General features: G+C 39.9%; 1 protein-coding gene across 2 annotated transcripts in view; it reads left to right on the top strand.

Annotated features, from left to right (window-relative positions):
* Positions 1-10,335: 10,335 nt before the first annotated feature.
* The window catches only part of sp3a (sp3a transcription factor), a 15,135-nt gene continuing 3,978 nt past the window's right edge, over positions 10,336-21,492 (top strand). The window contains exons 1-6 of one of the 2 annotated variants that reach the window (XM_061692514.1): positions 10,336-10,495; positions 10,788-10,888; positions 15,141-15,236; positions 18,540-19,788; positions 20,762-20,948; positions 21,037-21,233. In XM_061692514.1, coding sequence (XP_061548498.1) covers positions 10,489-10,495; positions 10,788-10,888; positions 15,141-15,236; positions 18,540-19,788; positions 20,762-20,948; positions 21,037-21,233 — 1,837 coding nt within the window. In that variant the 5' untranslated portion in view covers positions 10,336-10,488. The remainder of the gene's footprint in view (positions 10,496-10,787; positions 10,889-15,140; positions 15,237-18,539; positions 19,789-20,761; positions 20,949-21,036; positions 21,234-21,492) is intronic. The other variant, XM_061692512.1, reaches the window with a different exon arrangement.

Raw genomic sequence — 21,492 nt, 5'->3', positions numbered from 1 at the left:
TTTCACGCAGCAGACCTCAGGAAGTCTTTGTAGGAAAACTGTCGCCACTAACATACACTGGGTTGCATACATCAACATGTTGTTTTTACAGGACTCCTCTCTGATTAGAACCATGCAAACCCCCCAGAGACCACAATGGAGACTTGAGACAAAACTGATGTTGATAATGATGATGACGGCGACCACATAGAATCGTATTCGTCTGCCGTTGTCTTGACGATGTGCGAGTTGTTCATATGTGGTCTGGTTTGTTTTGTTATTCATAAAATGACACAATCCTTTAATTAGGCTTAATGATGCTATTTATTGTGATGGAGCTATTAGGATCTAAACTATTGTCTTATTATGGATGAATATCTTCTGCAAAAGTTTTGACATTCAGATACTAAGCTTACATTTTAAATTTGTAGCAATAAAAGAAGAAGAATGCATTTTTCATTGGCTATATTTCATAACGTGAAATCAGTGAAGATTTAATAGCACATAGGGGTTGAAACAATGAGTCGACTAGTCAATGAGTCGACTTTACTACTCCAAATCGCTGTTTAATCCTTGAAGTTGACTAAACGACTAATCAACTGAACTTTTTCCAATCGGCCAATTTACAGAGGGCTTGACTTGCTCATCTGCTGCTGTTGCCGGACTACAACGCTTTGAGAAGCAGTGACGCGTCCGGCCAACAAGCTGACGCAGTCAGGAAGTTAAAAAATAAGCTGCTTGTGGAAGAGCATAGCAATTAGCCTCACTAACTTTAGCTAGCTTCGGCTATTCTGATGACCGCTGTGGAAATATTTAGCCAAAAATGAGACTCGTAGCAAGTTTAATAAAAGCACAAGTAAAATAGAAACAGAGAAATACTTATTTGAGCTGACCAATGATTTGCCGTTTTACGACACATTATGCTACAGTATGTGGAATATTGAACACAAGACCGGCTGGTTTGTTGAAGAGAAACGTGCAGGATTCCCACAAATTACAACAACAAAATTCAGCTTGATGGTAAGTTCTATTTTTAATCATTTGTCTTTATTTGTTTTTATGCCCGTCCGTCGAAGTAAGTCTTTACATGAAACCGGTCGGTGGTGCAACAAATGTTGGGGACCGCTGCAATGTACTGAAAAAAATATCAATTATGTCAACGATTAATCGACTTCGACCGCACTTCCAATTACATTATAGTCGACTACTCAAAAAAACTTTTTTCTTTCAAACACTATTAGGACGTTTGAAATCCAACACCCCTGAAATCGTAAAATTCAGAATATAACCAAAATGTTCAGATATATTGGCCTGAAGATAGATTAATTCAAAAAGCATGAATGTATTAACTCTGCACCCATTTTGCTTTTTGTTACCCTTAACCCAAAAGGAAGCGCTTCAAACAAGGGTTAAGAGAAGAGAAGAAGTCACCTTAGAAGTTATGTGAAGTCAGCAGACTCACATTCCAAATCAGCAAGATTCCAGCATTGTCACTTGTTATGAAAGTAATGGCTGAGTTTGGTTTGATTATTTTGATGTTTTGCATTAGCAAACTTTTTTTTTTTTTTTTTTTTACACTTGTCCAATAATCAAACATTTTAATAAATTAGATATGTGAGCGGCACCTGCAAGTCTTTTTTTTTAATTTTATTTATTTATTATTATTATTTTTTTTTATGTGTTCGGAAAACAAGAAAATACAAATAATTCACCAAACAAAAGGAGTCAGGTTGCCATGGTTCAACCTTTGCAGATTACTATGACCTGAATGATTGAGAATTTACACAGACCTAAGGGGAAGAAAAAAAAAAAATAATTTTTTAGCAAGCACGTTGATATTTATTTTTTATAGTTAGATTCCAAATTTGAAGAAATCTGAGTTCCACAGCACATTATGGTATATTTGCATTAAAGACAATTTATGACACAAGCGCCCCCCGGAAGGCAAACATACAAGCAAATTCTCCCTTAGTAGATATGAACTGTCAGCGCCATCAATCAAGTGGTGCCACTCTGGCCCGACAAACCACAATGCCATCAAAACAAAAAGACCACAAAGTGGGAAGCTTCCTTTTAGAACACACATTAAAGGCACAGAGTGCTTTGGTAAATAACGCACCAACTATCTTTGAACAAAGAACCATTACAACAAATAAATATTCATGCTTGTGTACTTCAATAGTTGTGCACTTTATTTTATTTTTTTTACATTATTTATCGTTTATTGTGGATGGCAGTGAAAATGGATGCCATGCTGTCATTATCACTATTGTTCTCTAACAAACACAAGAGCATTGTGTTGTACAAGATGCAGACAGAAGACAAAAGTTAAATTGTGGAGTTTTTCTACATAAATACATGCAGTAAGTTCCTGTATACTTTCCTACTTTGCGCTGAATCTTGTTCACCTGCATCTCAGTCAGCATGAACTTGTGACTTGAGGACCACACACAAGTTTGTCCTATAATATTAAAAATAAGATTACAACTAATTTCCATGAAACTGTGGAGATGTGGCACATATGCAGCTAAAGTAGTTTCATTTTCTCTCTTTTTGCCACAATGGGCCCTCTCCCCAAGGCCCACGATGTAAATGGTAGTCCATAACATCTTACATCACTGTCTGCAGAAGTCCTCTGGATAACTAAAATTTGCAAACTGACATTTGGACAAAGAGAAGGACGTCATGATTTATCTTCACTGTATTTACTTTGCGTCTGTCTCGTTTTAGTCCTGAGATTACTTTCTTTGTGTAATTTTCCTGGTAAAAATTTCGATCATCTCTGATGTTGGAGCTCTTTGTTAGAAACATTTCAGTAACTTGCTTTTTAAAGGGTGATTCCCTCTTTTTGATCAGCTATCACTTACAATACTCTACACACAAACGAAACAAAGGCTTACTGCCGTGTTTGTCAATTTGGCTGACTGTGCCGAGATGGCCGTGCCAACGCAACGAGGGTGTGTGTCCTTTGACATCCAACCGTTGCATGTGACAATTTGATGACTGAAAGTCGGTCTAAAGTTAGACCTTTTCAGGCCATGTCAAACTTTTGGCGCAACGTAAACCGCTGGTGTAGCGCAATTTTGATGATTTTGATCGAGGTGCAGGCAGATATATACGCAAGCTCCGCAGACGTGGATGGGACTTTTTTTTATTCATAAATATGTGAGCAACGTGCATGAAACCCTCGGAATCATTGCAGAAATCAATTAATTGAATGCGTTAGTATTATTATCATCATTATTATCTTTTTTAAATCATTTAAGTAGCCAGCGCTTTTACCCTAGCTCATTCTATATTTAATAAGGGTATACCGCTAACTCCAGTCCTGCACGGATCGCTCCAGTCCTTCCCCGCATACAGAAACCAGGGATGCACTGAAAATTCGGTCATTGAAAATGACTCCAAAATGCATTTTCGTTTTTTGGCAGAAAGACATTTGTCGCCGAAACAAAACAGACGAAATAGGATGTAAAAATGGTGGCCAGTCTGTGTTTCTCTTGACAAAGCTCAAAGGGGGCCACCAACGAGGTGGCGTGCTCTGTGGGCGTCTCAGTCTCGCTGTTTAGCGGCTACGACAGTCCGTCAAAATCCATCTTAATTAGAGCTGGTCAGAGTTAGGTAGTAACGCGCTACATTTACTCCGTTACATTTACTCAAGTAACATTTTGGATAAATTGTACTTTACTTTTACTTGAGTATTAATGTTAAGAAGAATCGATACTTTTACTCCGTTACAATGATCGACATGCTGCTCGCTACTTTTATTTATCCATTATTGCGTACGCGATCTATTTTTAGACTTCATCTTAGACTTCAGCACAGGGCGCCGTTGTACCAATCAAACGGTCACTATAGTGTCATTTGTCTCAAATTCAACTGATCAGATGGCACAAAGCCTTCGCGGGCCAATCAAAATGACTCACTTTGGGAAGAAAAAAAACAGCCCGGCGTTTACTCTATAGACTCCGAAAAACAACAACTTTACGATGCAGTGTAGTCTTTCATCTGCCCAAATGTGGATATTTCAGCCCACTTCTAACTTGAGAAAACACCTTGCAGTAAGTTGCAGATGTTTCTATTGTTGTTTTAACAGTGCATCTGGAGACATTAGCCCTACTTAAAGGTTATAAGTCATTGTAAAACATGCTTTTTGGGGATAGGTGCTATGCTGTAATATTAATCTCGTGCTCTCTCTCACTCACTCACTCACACACACACACACAGTCAATTAGTCTGTTCAGCAAACAGTTTCTTCATTCAGTCATTGAAGTGAATAAAGCAAATAATATTTCTGTAGGGCTCAATGCATGTGTGGTTGATTTCTGGGCACTTAAAAATTTAAATGGTGGCAGGTGTGTGGACTCCCATATATAATTTTTTTGTTTATTTGACGTTCATGCTCTGATTTATTTTCAGAAGTTACTCACCAGTTCCTCTTTATTTGAGTAGTTTTATTTTTATTTTTTTATTTTTTTTATTGAGTACTTTCTTACTCTTACTCAAGTAAATATGAGGACAACTACTTTTTACTTTTACTTGAGTCATATTATTCTATATATATATATATGTATATTATATAAGTTACAGTACTCTTACTTGAGTACAATATTTGGCTACTCTACTCTCCTCTGGGGCTGGGCGATTATAAAATGATAAATATACATATCTCAAAATAACTTTTCCGTGATAAAAAATTCAGACTTCAATAGACTTCGATAGATTGTAGCCATCCATGTTTTGACAGACAATACGAAGAGCCAAAAATAAGCAAGTTGCTCTGCCCTGAACCAATCAAGTGGCATCAATAGAACCAGACCACGTTGGGTTGACGCACACAGCAATTTGCAGTGAGACGCAACAGGCACTAATGTTTGTACTACAGCAGCAGTTGGGCTACAAGCTTTGTATCCCAACTGTTGCTGCAGCTGGGAAAGCGCTGGAAAAAAAACCTAAATGAAAATGAGCTTTCCTTCAGAAGAAACAATGGGAGACACAGGCTCAACAGATGAAATTTTTGACAAGAAAGGCCCGAAAAGTTTGCCAGTGTGAAGCTATTTTGTTTTTGAAACGTTTCAAAAGAAACACTAGTGTGCAACCCCCATCATTTGAAAAAAAAAGTGAATCGCAAAACCTCTTTGTTCTTGTCAGAACCCGAGCTGCCACATTCTGAATGAGCTGCAACTGTTTAATGCTCTTTTTAGGGAGTCCAGTCAGAAGACCATGACAATAGTCAAGTCTACTTGAGATAAAAGCATGGATTAGCTTCTCCTGGTCTGCTTGACACATGCAAGCCTTCACTCTGGATATGTTCTTCAGATGGTGGAACGCAGTTTTAGCAATTGATTTGATATGACTGTTGAAAGTCAGCTCGGAATCTATCAGAGCACCAAGGTTTCCGACTTGGTCTTTGGTTTTTAAAGAGAGTGACTCCAGGTATTTACTAACAGCAATCCTCTTTTCTTTATTGCCAAAAGCAAGTACTGTTACTTTAGAATAATATAACTCAAGTAAAATTAAAAGTAGTCATCCAAATATTTACTTGAGTAAGAGTAAGAAAGTACTCAATGAAAAACAACTACAAGAGTAACTTCAGATTTTTATTATTATTATTATTTTAATCAGAGCATGAACATCAAATAAAATTTAAAAAATAACAATATATGGGAGTCAACACACACCTGCCACCATTTCAATTCTTAACTGCCCAAAAACCAGCAACACATACATTGGGCGCGACAGAAACATTATTTGCTTTATTCGCTAAAATGACTTCATGAAGAAGCTGTTTGCTGAACAGACTTATTGATTGTGTGTGCGCGTGCGACACCATAGGGATAGTGCGAATTTTGACATATCCACTGCCAAAACAACAACAGAAACATCTGCAACTTAGCGCAAGGTGTTTTCTCACGTTCGAAGTGGGCTGGAATAATCAAGTTTGGGCAGTCACAATTTAAGAGTTGCATGATAAAGCTGTGCCCTGCGATTGGCTGGCAACCAGTTCAGGGTGTACCCCGCCTCCTGCCCAGTGATAGCTGGGATGGGCTCCACCACTCCCGCGACCCTTGTGAGTATAAGCGGCTCAGAAAATGGATGGATGATAAAGCTGTTGTTTTTTGGAGTCTGGAAAATAAACACAGTGTTAAGGGTTTTTTCCCCCTAAAATGAGTAATTTTGATTGACTCGCGAAGGCTATGTGCACGGTCATGTGACTGCCTTGTGTCGTCTGATTGGTGAATTTGAGTCAAATGAAATTAGTGATCCCATTTGATTGGCGTAACAGGCGCCTTATGCGGAAGTCAAAGATAGATGGAGTCTAAAGATAGACACGCAAAAATGAAAAAATAAAAATAGGGAATGGCATGTCGATCATTGTAACGGAGTAAAAGTATCGATCCTTCTTCACATAAATACTCAAGTAAAAGTAAAAAGTACAGTGCATTTAAAGTACTCTGACAAGTACAGTTTATGGAAAATGTTAATTGAGTAAATGTAACGGAGTAAATGTAGCACGTTACTACCCACTTCTGCTTACACGGTTGTATAATGTTCCATGTCATGTTCAAATTTTGACAGAAAGTAAATATTTAAATCAAAAGGGTAAGAGTAATAGGGAACATTTAAATGATTTGTTTCATATCGTGAAATACTGTCTATCTATATATCTATATCGACTAATATGAAAACAAATATTGTGATAGGATTTTTTCCCATATTATTATTATCTGTGCATTGTTGGAATGTCAATGCTAAATAAATATTTTCATTTTATAATTTATTTATTCTTTGAAGCATTAACATTAATTTATTCAATTGCAATGTCTTGCTTTTAACGAGGTTAGTACACAGTCATAGCCTTAAATGCAATTTTACTAATAATTGGCATAATAATTTTGGCATTTCGGTTTTTGGCCTTGGTTTCCTCATTTTCTGGTTTTGGCCAAGAATTTCATTTTGGTGCATCACTAATAGAAACGTCTCCATGCAAGACTATTTGTGTCACTTTTAAAGGGAATGAAAGAAGCTGCTTCGATTGGACAGGTTGAAGTTGGCTGTGGTCAATCTCACACCAGCGCAGACGTCCCATTCTAAATGTAGTGGGAGTGCGCCGGTCCACGAAATGACCAAAACCTGGTCTAGTCCACCTCCTCGCAGTTACGCCAAACGCAACGCTGGATTTGCGCTTGTCACGAAAATATAGCCCTATGTGTTATTGTATGACACTGATCTATTTGTGTTCATTCTTCATTAGAAATTACACTCGAACATTTTATTGCACGCTTTTGTTTTTCATTCCTTCAAATCTTTGGTCCAAAAACGTGTTTCCGTTTCAGGGGCTTTATGTTTCGAATGGCTCTTCACAAGTCACGCTCATTGGATATTCTATCCACATCACCACGCTGCAACAATTTCATGTCTTGCTCAAGTTCCATTTACAGTGTCCCTCATGGTGCCTCCAGCAGGACATGTTCTCTCTGTGGGGTCATTCACTATCTGTGACTGGCTACGGTGACAGAAATTGTTCATATGTTGATATGAAACACTGTGGGCTCAGTCATTACTTTCCCTTTTATGTCTCTGCAAGAATATAAAAAAAAATAAAAATGCCATCAATAAAATAGTGAAAAGCAAAATGTGTCAGTCCAATGTTTGGCACCATGATTTTGTGTTCAGGCAGCTTTTAGGATATCGGACTGGTCTCTTTAACTTTGAAGTACTTGCAAATTGTTTATAGCTTTCTTTCCAAAGTCTCCTGGAGTAAGACAGATATAGCTGAAAGGTTTTTTTTTCTAAAGCTGTTGCCAATGGTTTGTGTTTACCTGACACTTGGATTGACAGTGGAGTGATTGGAAATATCCACCATTCACTGCTGTGTGCTCCTGAGTGCACGGAAAGTGCTTTTGTACTCTGGCTGTAATTGGCCAAGTTTGAATTGAAGGTTGAAAGAAATAGCCTCACTGCGGCAGTGCACTCTGAGGGACTGACACACCACAAAGAAAAACTCAGCACAAGGGTCCTGATAGCATCACAGGCAGGCACAGAGCGGGCACAATAATATGCACGTGCTCATTCCATTGGATTCTCACAATGTTGTGTGCACAAGGGCTATGAGGGGAGTTCATCTTTTCATGACTATGTTTGTCTATGCATGCATCCAACATTAAAATGGGAAATGTCTTATTCACAAGGAAATGGACCAAATGGTTTAATAAATTGTATCATGGGAGTTGATCCCTTAAAGCACAGGTGTCCAACTCAAGGCACATCCTTTTATGTGGCCTGCGAAAGCAAATCATGTGCATCTGCTTCATATTTTTGCTAAAATCTGTTCCAAAACTGAAAATGGTCTTCACTTTTAATGTTAAGTGATTGCAAGCATTATTTTTGTTGTTACCAAACCACGTTTTAAAATAAATTGAGTAAGTTACTTGCTTTGTATTTCAAAACTAATTATCCAACAATTTTTCTGTATATACTGTATGTGAGCGGCACGGTGGATGACTGGTTAGCACATCTGTCTCACAGTTCTGAGGTCCGGGGATCAAATCCAGTCTGCCCGTGCGGGTTTTTTTACCCTCTGGTTTCCTCCCACATTCCAAAAAACATACATGGTAAGTTAATTGAAGACTCTAAATTGGTGTGAATGTGGGTGCGAAGGGTTGTTTGTCTGTATGTGCCCTGCGATTGGCTGGTGACCAGTTCAGGGTGTACCCCGCCTCTCCCGCGAAGTCAGCTGAGATTGGCGCCAGCACAATAGTGACCCTAGTGAGGATAAGCGGTTCAGACAATGGATGGATGGATACTGTATGTAATAATACGATGAGGCGATTATACATTCATAAGGTTTCACTGTCATAACGGCCCTTAAGGGAAACCATAACTACAGTGTGGACTGCGACAAAAACGAGTTTGACACTCCTGCCGGAAAGTGTCCTGACCTACACAGCCAGCAGTGCTCATTACATTTGCCACTATGCTGCCTTGAACATATAATCCTCATTTATAAATAGGTTTCAAGCGTCTAACTCAATCATTCTGACAAATAACATTGAAATTTAACACAGGGATATATTCCAACATCTATCATCATATTTTCATGGAATTTTTATTTGGATTGTTGCTGTTGCAAATAAAGTATATTTCATTTAAACTACAGAATATGTACATAGTTGCTTTTCAATTCCATGTCCCAGCCAATTGTACACTGCAGGGGTCACCTACCTTTTTGAAAATGAGAGCTACTTTTTGGTTATGGATTAATGTTAAGGGCTACCAGTTAGATTCACACTTCTGAAATGACAAATTTGCTCAGATTATATTTAATCATTTGCTATTATGAATAACTAATGACATTCATACATTAATACACTGATCATGTTAATGATTTCTCAAAATAATGATCAGCAGTGATTTAATAAGGTAGGAAACATAAGTATCAATATGCAACACTTTATTTTCACAAATCTCTGGAAATGTACAATTTCAGATCATCACTTCTACAACATTCCTAGGAAATTATGATAAAATCCCATCACTGGTGAACTATTTTAAGAACAGGCCCACGGGCTGCTCATGTGGTCACCATGTTGGTGACCTCGGTATTAGATCGTCTCCGCAACAAATAGGGGCAGGTGCTCAGTTTCGTGTGTTAAACACTGTTATATGTAAAAATGAAGGTAAAAAAAAAAAAAGTTTGTAAGCAATAAATAACTGCTTACAAACTTTTGGGGTTTTTCATGGGCTACTCATGTTGTGGGCACCAGGGTGACCCCTGCTATGCAGCCATGATTCCGAACCGGTATGAGGTCATCACATGCCCCTGTGCTGGGGGAAAATGTCACTTAATTGGTCAGAAGATTATTTATTTACTACAAATAGCATATCTTCGTTCAACTATCTATGCCAGCAACGTATTGTGACAGGAAGAACAACTAAATGCTCTTCCATTAGATGACAGAAGAAGGTACATGTTAACCAGTGTACTGTCCACTTTTTGTGACGTTTTGTCTGGTGGTGTTAAGTGAGATGTATAAAATAAAATATGTGCCTTGGCTCAATAAAGTTTGCTTTTCTTACGTCTCTTACATTTTCCCATTTATTCCGTGTGTTTGAATATTACCTCTGTATCTCGTTTCTTTTCAAAATAACACGCACTCACAAGTTAACCATAACCGTAACGTAAAAGTGACAATACAGAACAAGAACATCATCTGCCAAATAATGATTGGTATGATCACTAGCAAATCAGATTACGATATTAAAAAGTGTCAACCATTAAAATACAACATATGCGTAAAGAAGGGCGGAACTTCCTGTGTATGACGCCAACGCTCCAGTCAACAGTGCAGGCCCCACCCTTTGTGTTGCTCACCGCCAGTCAATCAAAATAGAACCAAATCTTGACAGTTATCACCTGTTTCTACGCGGCTGCCGTCAATACCAACTGCCGGCCATGTCGGTTTGGTTGTAACTGTCAAGATTTTCCGTTTAACGGCAAGTCACGCCATGACTGGTATGTAATTTTTCCATCCTATTCCTCATCCACGTAATGCTAACAGGCTAAATTAGCTTGCTAGCTTGGATACGGCTAATCAGCGACTAAGTTAGCAATTAGCCGCCGCGCTTGTCGCGTTTTCGACACACTTGAGTCAAAAAATGTCCGCCGTACCATCTCAACGGATTTTTAAGCGCACGCAAGCGAAATACTGTAAACTGCTATGCCCTTGGTTTGAGGGATGAGGTTTGTTTAGCTACGGTTAGCTGTTTGTGTGTGTTCGAACTCTTGTGTGTGTTGTCCTTCACAGCGCCAGAACAGCCGCTAAAAGCAGATGAAATGGCCGCTTCTTTGGACGTGAACAGCAGCCAGAGCAACTTTTTGCAACACGAAGACGGCACGGGCAATCGGGTAAGAGTTTCTTGCAGTACATGCGTGTAGCCAGCGGCTCTCGATTTGAAAGTTGGGAGGGGTTTTGATCCCCTCAAGACAGGCAAGCCTTCCTCTCAGGCGGTGGAAAAAAAAAAATAATCCAAAAAAATCCCGCCTTCTTTCTTGGCTCCGGGCGAAGAGACCGCCTGAAATTCTCGACCAGATGTAAATTTAAACGTGAATGATGTCTGAGGGGCTCAACAGAAGCATGCCATTTCCTATCTACTCAAAATATATATATTTTGTGTCGCGTCACTTTTGTTTACAGCGGTGCCTTGCGTTACTAGTTTAATTCGTTCCCTGACCACGCTCTTAACACAAAACACTAAACCTCAAATAATCTTTCCCCATTGAAATGAATGAAAATGTTATTAATTTGTTCCAGCCCACCAAATTTGTTTTTTGTTTTGTTTTTTTAATAAGGAAAAATGGTCATCAATAGCAATGCACTTTATATATATATATAAACACACAGAGTAATAACATAGAATGTAAAACATTAAACAGTTTTTGCATCATGAGCTACAGGTACATCTCAATGAATTAGAATATGGTCGAATAGTTCGTTTATTTTGTATTCATACATTATAACATCACACGTCCATAAAACAGTAGTGAATCTTATGTCCTTATTTGAATCTATCAGTGTACGCAAGAGTGCTGCAATCACGGCGTATTTTGCTGGTAAATATAACAACCGAAAAATAGCGATGCCTCGGAAGTACAAACCATGGCTCCGAGTGGTTTACTAGCTGACAAAAGCCAGTGTCCTCAACGATGGTAAAGGTCTAACGAGGCTTTGGCAAGGTTCTGTATTCGTGGCTGGCTTTGGGGCAGTAGCAGCGCAGGCATCTTCGTAACCTTTGAAAACACTGTAGCGATGACGTTTTAAGTGGCTGATAAGGTTTGCTGTGTTGAAGCTCTATAATTTGTTCCCTCCTCGTGGAATGTTTGCAGAACATTTGCTGCAAATAGCAAGCAAAATGTCTTCCTTTGAAACGCTTAACAAAGCCCACACATTCAATGCCATGTTTACCGGGCACGCCCTCTCAGTCAATGTACGTTTACGATTGGCTGTATTCAATAGAAAGCGCGCTTGATTTGTTCACCCAGATGTACTGACAACAAAGTATGGATCTCAATTCATTGGACTTTCCTTTTCATTCTTGGATTTTTAATTTTTTTAAAAAAAGTTTTTATTGGAGTTATTTTTAATGTTGTTGGATTCATCAATATGTCATAAATCCTCGAATCGGCCCAATAATTATCGGACAGATAATTATGCATCCCTATCCCTGAACTGGTCCCCAGCCAACCAGTATTTACTGCTTTATCAATTGAATAAATATAAATATTAAAATGTATTTACTGTTGAGAGGCTGAAATTCTGAGGGTTTGGACAATTTTATGTTAAACAAGGTCTTCAAATGATTAAGCAATTATAAAAAATCATTATCCATTCATTTGATAATCAATTACTTGGCGATTAATTGTTGCACTTTTACTTTTGACACTTCTAATTTATTGAGACTTACCTGTAATGCTGCATCCAGTGCAGATAAACAAAATAGAATAGACTTCTACTGTATTACTACCTTCAGTAAGTTGCCTCAATATTAGTAATTTTTTGTGGAGGATGAAGAATGCAGTGCCATGACATAGTATTGGACTCCTTCTCAAATTCTTATATTTTTGCAGCATTTTCCCACTTTTAGTTTCAGATCATCAAACAACTATAAATATCAGACAAATACTGTATAACCCAAGTGAATTTAAAATTCTGTTTTTAAATGGTGATTTAATTTATTAAGGAAAAAAACGATTCTAAGTTACCGGACCCTGTGTGAAAAAGTAATGTGCCCCTTAACCTAATAACTGGTTGGGCCATCTGCAGCAGCAACAACTGAAATCAAACATTTTCTATAACTGGCGATAAGTCTTTCACATCTCTGTGGAGAATATTTGCCCCACTCTTCCTTGAAAATTATTTTGAGTTCAGCAAAAATTGAGTGTTTTTGAGCATGAACGGCCTTTATAAGGTCATGCAACTGCATTTCAATCAGATTTAAGTCTGGACTTTGAGTAGGCCACTCCAAAACCTTAATTTTGTTGTTTTAAGCCATTCGGAAGTTGCCTTGCTGGTGTGTTTTGGGTCGTTATCCTGGTGCAGAACCCAAGTGAGCTTCAGCTTGAGGTTACAAACTGATGGCTGAACATTCTCCAGGATTGTCAGTTAAGAGCAGAATTCATGCTTTCATCTCTCATAGCAAGTTGTCCAGGCCCTGAAGGACCTAAGCAGTCCAAGACCATCACACTACCACCACCATGTTTGACTGTTGGTATGATGATCTTTTTCTGAAATGCTGTGCTACTTTTACGCCAGATGTAACAAGAGAGACGCCTTTTAAAAAGCTCAACTTTTATCTTGTGAGTCCATATAATATTCTCCCAAAAGTCTTGGGAATCATTCAGATGTTTTTTTTGGGGCGGGGGGTGGCGAGGAAAAGTAAGACGAGCCTTTATGTTCTTTTTGGTCAGCAGTGGTTTTTGGCTTGGAACTCTAACATGGATGCTATTTTTGCCCAGTCTCTTCCTTATTATTGTGTCATGAACACTCATTGACCTTAACTGAGGCAAGGAAGGCCTGTAGTTCTTTAGAAGTTGACCTGAGTTCCTTTGTGGCCTCCTGGATGACTCATTGCTGTTTTCTTGCGGTAACCTTCAGAGGCCGGCCACTCCTGGGAAGGTTCACCAGTGTTCCATGTTTTCTCCATGTGAGGATAATGGCTCTCCCTATTGTTCGCTGGAGTCCTGAATCAGAATCATCTTTATTTGCCAAGTATGTCAGAAAAAAAAAAAAGGAATTTTTCTCCGGTGATTGGAGCCGCACTAGTACGACAACAGACAGTCAATGACACAGAACACTTTTGAGACATAAAGACATTGACAAAATAAAAAACAGTCACTGAACAATAAAGGTTTGCTAGTTATCTGGTAATGCCGGTACATTTTAGATGTCAATTACTTTCGCAACTATTCAGAAATTTCTTTGGATCTTGTCATTTTGTTATAGCTTTTTTAAATCTTTTGTCCGGCTTGATTTTGTCGGCACAGATTCTGTTTAGGTGATTTCTTGTTTGAACAGGTTTGGAGGTAATTAGGTTTGAGTGTGATCAGTGAAAATTAAGCAACAGTTGCGATGAGCTACATTTAATTCAGAATTTAACAAGAGGGGTAATTACTTTTTCACAGAGGGCCAGGTAACTGAATATTTATTTTCTTAAATGAAATTACCATTTTAAAACAGTTTAAGTTCACTTGGGTAATATTTGTCTAATATTTACATCTGTTTACTTTTAAACAAAGTGTGTAAACTATGCAAAATAATTTGAGAAGGGGGGCCAATAATTTTTCACTGCGTTTTCTCTGGGAAACTCCGGTTTCCTCCGACATCCCCAAAAAAACATGCATGGTAGGTTAATTGACAACTCTAAAATCCCCGTAGGTGTGAATGTGAGTGCAAATGGTTGTTTGTTTATATGTGCCCTGCGATTGGCTGGCAACCAGTTCAGGGTATACCCCGCCTCCTGCCCAATGATAGCTGGGATAGGCTCCAGCACGCCAGCGACCCTAGTGAGGAGAAGCGGCTCAGAAAATGGATGGCTGTACATGCCTGTGAATATTTTTATCTGTTTACATGTGTTGTTTCAACATATGCGTTAAAATATCTGTTGTTTAAATGGTTTCTAAAATTGTGATTATCAATAGCATTTTCCATTCATGTTAGCATTAAGTTAGCCAGCCGCCCTCAAACAAGCAAACTATATTGCGTTTGCTTGTTCTAAATACATAGCGTGTTATTCTCTTTGCTTTATTTTTGTATGACATTGAACTTCAACTGGAAATATCATATATCATATATATATATATATCATATATAATATCTGATTCTGATTCTGATAAACTGCTTGAAGCCTATTTTTTGATTAAATATTCCCTATTTGCCAAACTGATGCTTATGGTGGACTCAGTTGAATTGAGCTTACTGCCGCCGTAAAGCGCGCGTATCTCAAGTTTCCACTCACAAGTCAAAGCAAATATTCGACCGAATGATGGCTCACATCTTCAAAAACTCCTAAGTCAGGTCGCTCGTATCTCAAGGCACCACTGTATTTGGCCTACACTAATGGCCACTCAATTTCTCCCCCTTAAACTTGCACATGGTGGGTAGGATATTGAGTCCTCGTCCCTTGACCTGCTTGCAACCACCTGCACTAAGGTTGGCTCACCGGCATCAGAGGTGGACAGAGGTGATGCCGCCGGTGTGGTAAGTCGCCACCTCTGGTAGATCTTTTAGAATTATAAGCATCAGATGTCCATCATAAGGCAGTTCTCCAGCACAGGCACAAGCTCCTTGGACATTTTGTTACCTGTCCAATGCGCAAGCTCTCCAGGGTGATTGAAAAGTAACTGCCGTACTTTAAAATCATCATTTTTGGAATTTGTTCGGTAATGTATGAGAATTTAATTTGTCATGTATTCATCCATTTTTTTGAACCATGTATCCTCACTGAGCTGGAGCCTTTCCCAGTTGATTTTGGGCAAGAGGCAGGGAACACCCTGAACTGTTCGCTAGCATGGCACATGCAGACAAACAACCATTCACACTGACATTAACACAGACAATTTCGTCTTCAGTTAACCTAGTAAACATGTTCTTAGAATGCTGGAGTACCCAGAGAAAACCCACACAAGCACAGAGACAAAATGCAAACTCCACACAGGGAGGTTGAAGCCCTGATTTGAACCCATATTGTAAGGAGTGGAGGACTAGTTAACACACACCGCCTCACAGCTGTGAGGTTGAGGTCTCACCCAACGTTAACTGAGATAGGCTCCAGCTCAGCTCACCTGCAACACTAATGAAGAAAAGTGCTAGAGAGAATGGATGTTTGTCTTGTGGAATGACTTCGGATTGGATTGATACAAGAAGAAATCAGTGCTTGGTAGAATGTTGAAGATTTGATTTTCATGCAAACTAGCGCATTAGCACATTTTGCTTTACAGGGCTCTAGGGTGCCACCCATTTGGGTGCACATACACCCTTTCAGCGGTGTGCCTAAAAATTATTAATTAATAAGAGGTCGCACTGGTGCCACCGAGCCGTTCCAGAGGGGGGAAAAGTCTCCTGTGATGTCGGCCACAAACGAAACAGGTCTTTAAGATCCTTTTATTCATAGAAGCCCCCCCTCCCCGCCTTCTCCATGGCACCGTGGAGCGGACAAAAGGGGGGACAAGCAGCGCTGCAGGTGTACAGTGTATGCATGTCATTGGTCATTTCACTTGGTACAGGAGGGGTGGCAATTCAACACAATGCGCACAGAAAGAGTTGAGAGGAGGGAGATAAGTTAAATAAAGAGTACAAGGATAGACTCACGAGCGAATGTAAGGAATGTTCTCGTTAAGAAAATGTGACAGCAAGAAAAGAAGCAAAATATGGACACATTTTGAATTCAATGATAATTCAAATTAGGCGGCCTTTAGAGTCTGCAAAAAATATATATCTGCTGTCTCCACAAATAACCTACCCAGGCATATGAAGACTGTCCGCACATCTGTGCAGTGGGAACAAAAAAGACAGAGAATTGAACCTTAACTGTGATGCGGTCAAAAAATTGGGTACCCCCAAGAAAAAAAAAAAGTTGGGCGCACCAGTGCAAAAAGTTAGCCTGGAGCCCTGCTTTTGTTGTTCGTGAATGGCTGAAAGCCCACTTCTCTGGGACCTGAATAGGTTGTCGTGGTCTGTCTGTCAGTGGTCAGCCTGGAGTCCTGTCTTAAAGTCCTGTGACTTTTGGGGGGAGAAGTTGGTTAAAGGAGCAAGTCTGCTGTAACAACCCAAAGACTTTGGAAGAACTTGAAGGGAGAATACGAGAAGTTATGGATTACATCCCACAAGAGGTCCTGGTTAAGTAATTTAGTGTGAGTCCTCGGTGGCTCAAGAAACTGGTAGGGAATTCTGGATCCCATATCAAATTTTAAATAAAACCTCATGCTAAACGCTAACTTTCCATTTCTTATATTAAATAAACTATAATACAACAAACAATAAAATTGAGAGGGGAAAAACAAAAAAAGAGGGGAAAAACAAAAAAAATAATATACATTTTGGGAGTTACTTTTCAGTCGCCCTGTACAAAGTTAACAATACCCAGTTTTGACTGACTACCAGAGAGAATTTAAGTACACCTGGATCTGTTTTGAATTTTGCTGGTCTACCTCAATGTTGTTATGGACAGTGAATGTATATGGGTGTTTACATAATGTAACCTTTTAAATCCCCCCTCATTGGTAATTTAGGGAATTTACACCACACTCTTAAGCCAGTTAAAAGATGGGTCTAAACCTCATTAAAGCAGTCCGGAGGTCCTGCAGTGGAAGGCTTCCTGTCACTGATCTTAAGTCCATTTGTCATGGCAGAGTAGCAAACCTTGCAATTAAATGGATCGCTGTTGCATTTTGGCAAAACTATGATTGACACCTGTTTTCATATGTACAATATAGGGGTTGCAGAAGTCGAAGTTGACTAGTTGCTTCTGATGTCATTATTATTTACATTTTTGTACAGTACTATAATTTAAAAAAAATGAAAGGAAAGAATGGACTAATGTAAAAAAAAAAAAAGGAAAGCAGACAATGTACAGCTCATACACCAAATGTACTTTTTTCCAGAGAATTGTTACTGCCGTGTTAGTCGGAATGGAATGTGTAACCGTATCATATGAGCAGTTAAATTCTGTGTATGTAGTTTTTTTTCCCCTTTTTTGTTCCCATCAATAATGCAGCGCATTATTTCTTACTACTACTGCTGCTTCTTACCACACTCCCATGATTGACACCTCAGTTTGAGTTGTTGATGTTGAAGTGGACAACACACCTGGCGATGAATGAAGTCACAGCATACTAACAATGCAACTGTTTAAAGGCATACGGTATTCGTTTCATGTCAGCCTTTGGTGTTGATATCCACTCATCGTCATGTGATAACTTATTTATCCATCCACCACATTGATAGGACTAATCATGGACTTGCCACAGACTGATAAGTCAGACTTATGTAAAGATGTGATTCATCCAGAGCTGTACATTCTCTTGGATCTAAGGGAACAAAATCTATTATTATCATACATGATTATGACACATTTTAACCTCACTTAATGATTTAATTTGACAGGTATAAGCTTTGTTTGCTTCTTAACATTATTATTTTCCCTATTACATTTTCTGCCAAAAGCTAATGTGGATAAATCATGGTTTGACATCACATCTTCTGACCCTTGCATGTGACAGTTTTTTTCTCAAGTACTTCATTTGCATTCTCACCCATATTTAAAGGGAACATCTCTGAATTCCTTACCAATCATAAAATTGTCAGATTGATGCATTAAAAATTGTAGACAGAGGTTGCACACAAAACAACTGAGATGCTTGTTGATAAGGCATCCTTGCTCAAGACAGCAATAATCTGCGTGTTTGAAAATCTTACCCCGAAGCCATAATTTGCCTGTGATGCACAAATCATTTAGGTTATATTGATTTTCATGTGTGTAATATTCATCATTTTCTCTCTTAGACTACAGATGAAACATCTGCTCATCTTACTGTGTCTGATAAATGGGAGCTATTGGCCCCCACCACAGCTGCAAAGGATGACCCCGGGATGATACAGATCCAAGGCCAAGGAATATTAACACCAAATGGACAGTTCGTACTTCCTCTCCAGAGTTTGCAGAGTCAGCCGATTTTTGTGTCATCAGGAAGCGACACTGCCTCTGTCAATTCAGTGCCTAACATTCAGTACCAAGTAATTCCTCAGATTCAGACTGCAGATGGACAGCTGAGCTTCACCACCACTGGCATGGAAGGAGCAACTCTGAGTCAGGATGCGGCGGGACAGATTCAGATCTTGCCTGATGGTAGCCAGGGTCTCTGTGTGACATCCACTGCAAACATCCTTACGAACAACCAGAGCCTCATATCACAGACTGGGAATATCCAGCAGATCCAGGGGATTTCTATTGGCAGCTCCGCATTCAACAACCAGGGTCAGGTTGTTACAAATGTGCCTGTGGGTTTGCCAGGGAACATTACTTTTGTTCCTATTAACAGCATAGACCTGGACGCACTAGGCCTATCTGGAGCCCAGACTATAGCAACAGGCGTCACCGCTGATGGCCAGCTAATCATGGCGAACCAACCGGGGAGTGGCTCCGGACGTCAAGAGAAGACCGATGATCCTCTCTCACAAACACTACCAGTAAATGACGCCAACGCTGAGCTTTTTGTGCCAACGTCTTCCTCCCAGCTACACATCCCGACCAGTGAAGCGAGTCTCCTGACCCAAGCCGCCTCGCTATCAAGCGTGGCTACACAACAGTCTGACTCGACCACTGCCCTCCAGCAGGGCTTCATCCAACAGACTCAAGAGCAGAACATCCAGACGACATCTGCTCAGCCCATCGTCCAGCTGCAGCAGGTGCCGCTGCAGACCACCAATGGGCAGGTGATCCAGTCAGTAGCTACAGGCAGCCAGGGTGTGCAAAACCTGCAGCTGATCAACCCTGGGACCTTCATCATCCAAGCCCAGACGGTGACCCCGTCAGGCCAGATACAGTGGCAGACCTTCCAGGTGCAAGGTGTGCAGAACCTACAAAACCTTCAGCTTCCCAACACTGTCCCTCAGCAGATTACCCTGGCTCCAGTCCAGACGCTCTCACTGGGTTCCAGTCCAGTCAGTGTCAACTCTGGGCAGATCCCCAACCTGCAAACAGTGACAGTCAACTCAGTGGCACAACAGGAAGGAAATGCCGACCTGCCTGGAGGTACACTTTCTATTGCATCCATTATGTAGGATACTTTATTATTGTAAACGATCTCCAATGTACTCATTTAAGTATTAATTTACAAAACTGTCACTATGGGGTGGAATCCTTGCATCTCCAAAACCACTACTTTTCAGGAAATCACAAAAACACACTATCTTGCTTGAGTTACCAAACACTTCATCATTCAAGTTGTTGTTGTACCGACATTAGCACAACACCTCCCCATAATCATGTTCAATGACTGGTATAATTCACATAAAAATTGCTGATTATTGCGTTGCATTGATTAGAATGTTATACACATCGCCCTCGCCAGCCGTGCACATCAGTCCTTGACAAGAAAAAAAGGGTTTAATACTCTTCAAAAGCTAACGAATGTTGGTTACGTCATCTTCCCAAACTCTATTGCAAAGGTTTAGCTGCTGAGTGATGCAATTATATAAAGATAAGGTGACTAATCATGCAAACTTACCTTGGTGACTGACTGGCTTTGTACTGCTTCAAAAGATTAAAGCGATTTATTTTTAATAAAACAATACATAGACTTTCAATCTTGAAGTGACATAATGCCATGAGGCTCCCGCAGAGTCAACATGAGGTGGAGTTATATGACACTTGTCAATTGAAGAGTCCAATAGAGTTGATAGATTTGCTCTCAAGCTATTTTCAACACTTTAGTTTGGTTAATTTTGTAAAAATAACTGACCATGTGGGGACTGACCAAAAAATATTAAATTGACCATGTTTGGACATTCAAGGTTGCCGCCTGACTGCGACGACATGCTTATTATTATGGTTGAAGATTGCAATGTATCCTATCATACTGTAAGCTGTTATGATTTTTTTTTTAATGTAGCTAGGTCAAACTAGTTCTACTTTTTAAGTGAAGAAAAAAAATATTTTATGATGTCATTTTAAGACATTTCAAGATACAGCCATGTCACAATTGTGGCTTTTCTGCACTCTACAGAAATCCGGATAAAGCAGGAGCCGGACTCGGGAGACTGGCAGCTAAGCTCTGATTCTACCCTAAACACCAGCGATCTGTCCCACCTTCAGGTCAGGCTGGTGGAGGACGACGAGTATATAGGCCTGGGAGGCAAGAGGCTGCGTAGGGTGGCGTGCACTTGCCCCAACTGTAAAGAGTCTGGTGGGAGGTGCGATCCCTTGTCCAGTTCCTAAACTGCACCGCCGTTTCGTAAGTAAATATTCTGGATTCTCATTTTTCCGGGCTGTGTTCCTCAGGGGCGCTGGCGTGGGGAAGAAAAAGCAACACATCTGCCACATCATAGGTTGTGGAAAAGTGTACGGAAAGACGTCACACCTGCGAGCACACCTGCGGTGGCATTCCGGGGAGCGACCTTTTGTCTGCACCTGGATGTACTGCGGGAAGAGGTTCACGCGCAGTGATGAACTGCAGAGACATAGGAGAACACACACAGGTGCCCCACTCAATCAGTCTAATGGCTTCATTTGTAGGCTGGAATTTTTCAGCAAAGTATTTGTTTGAACTCCCAATTTGTACACACACCTACAAAAAAAAACTTTAGGTAAGGTACCGCTGTATTAGTTATGGGGAAATTTAATTCCAGATCTGGGCAAATCGAAAGGTCTGCCTTCCTGTGTGGAGTTTGCATGCTCTCCTCATGCTTCTGTGTTTTTTTCTGGAACTCCCTCTTCCTCCCCCATTCCATAAACATG

This window comes from Phycodurus eques, chromosome 12 (genome assembly GCF_024500275.1).
Source record: "Phycodurus eques isolate BA_2022a chromosome 12, UOR_Pequ_1.1, whole genome shotgun sequence".
Lineage (NCBI taxonomy): Eukaryota > Metazoa > Chordata > Actinopteri > Syngnathiformes > Syngnathidae > Phycodurus > Phycodurus eques.
Note: the sequence above shows the minus strand (reverse complement) of the source record. Positions and strands in the feature narration are given on the sequence as shown.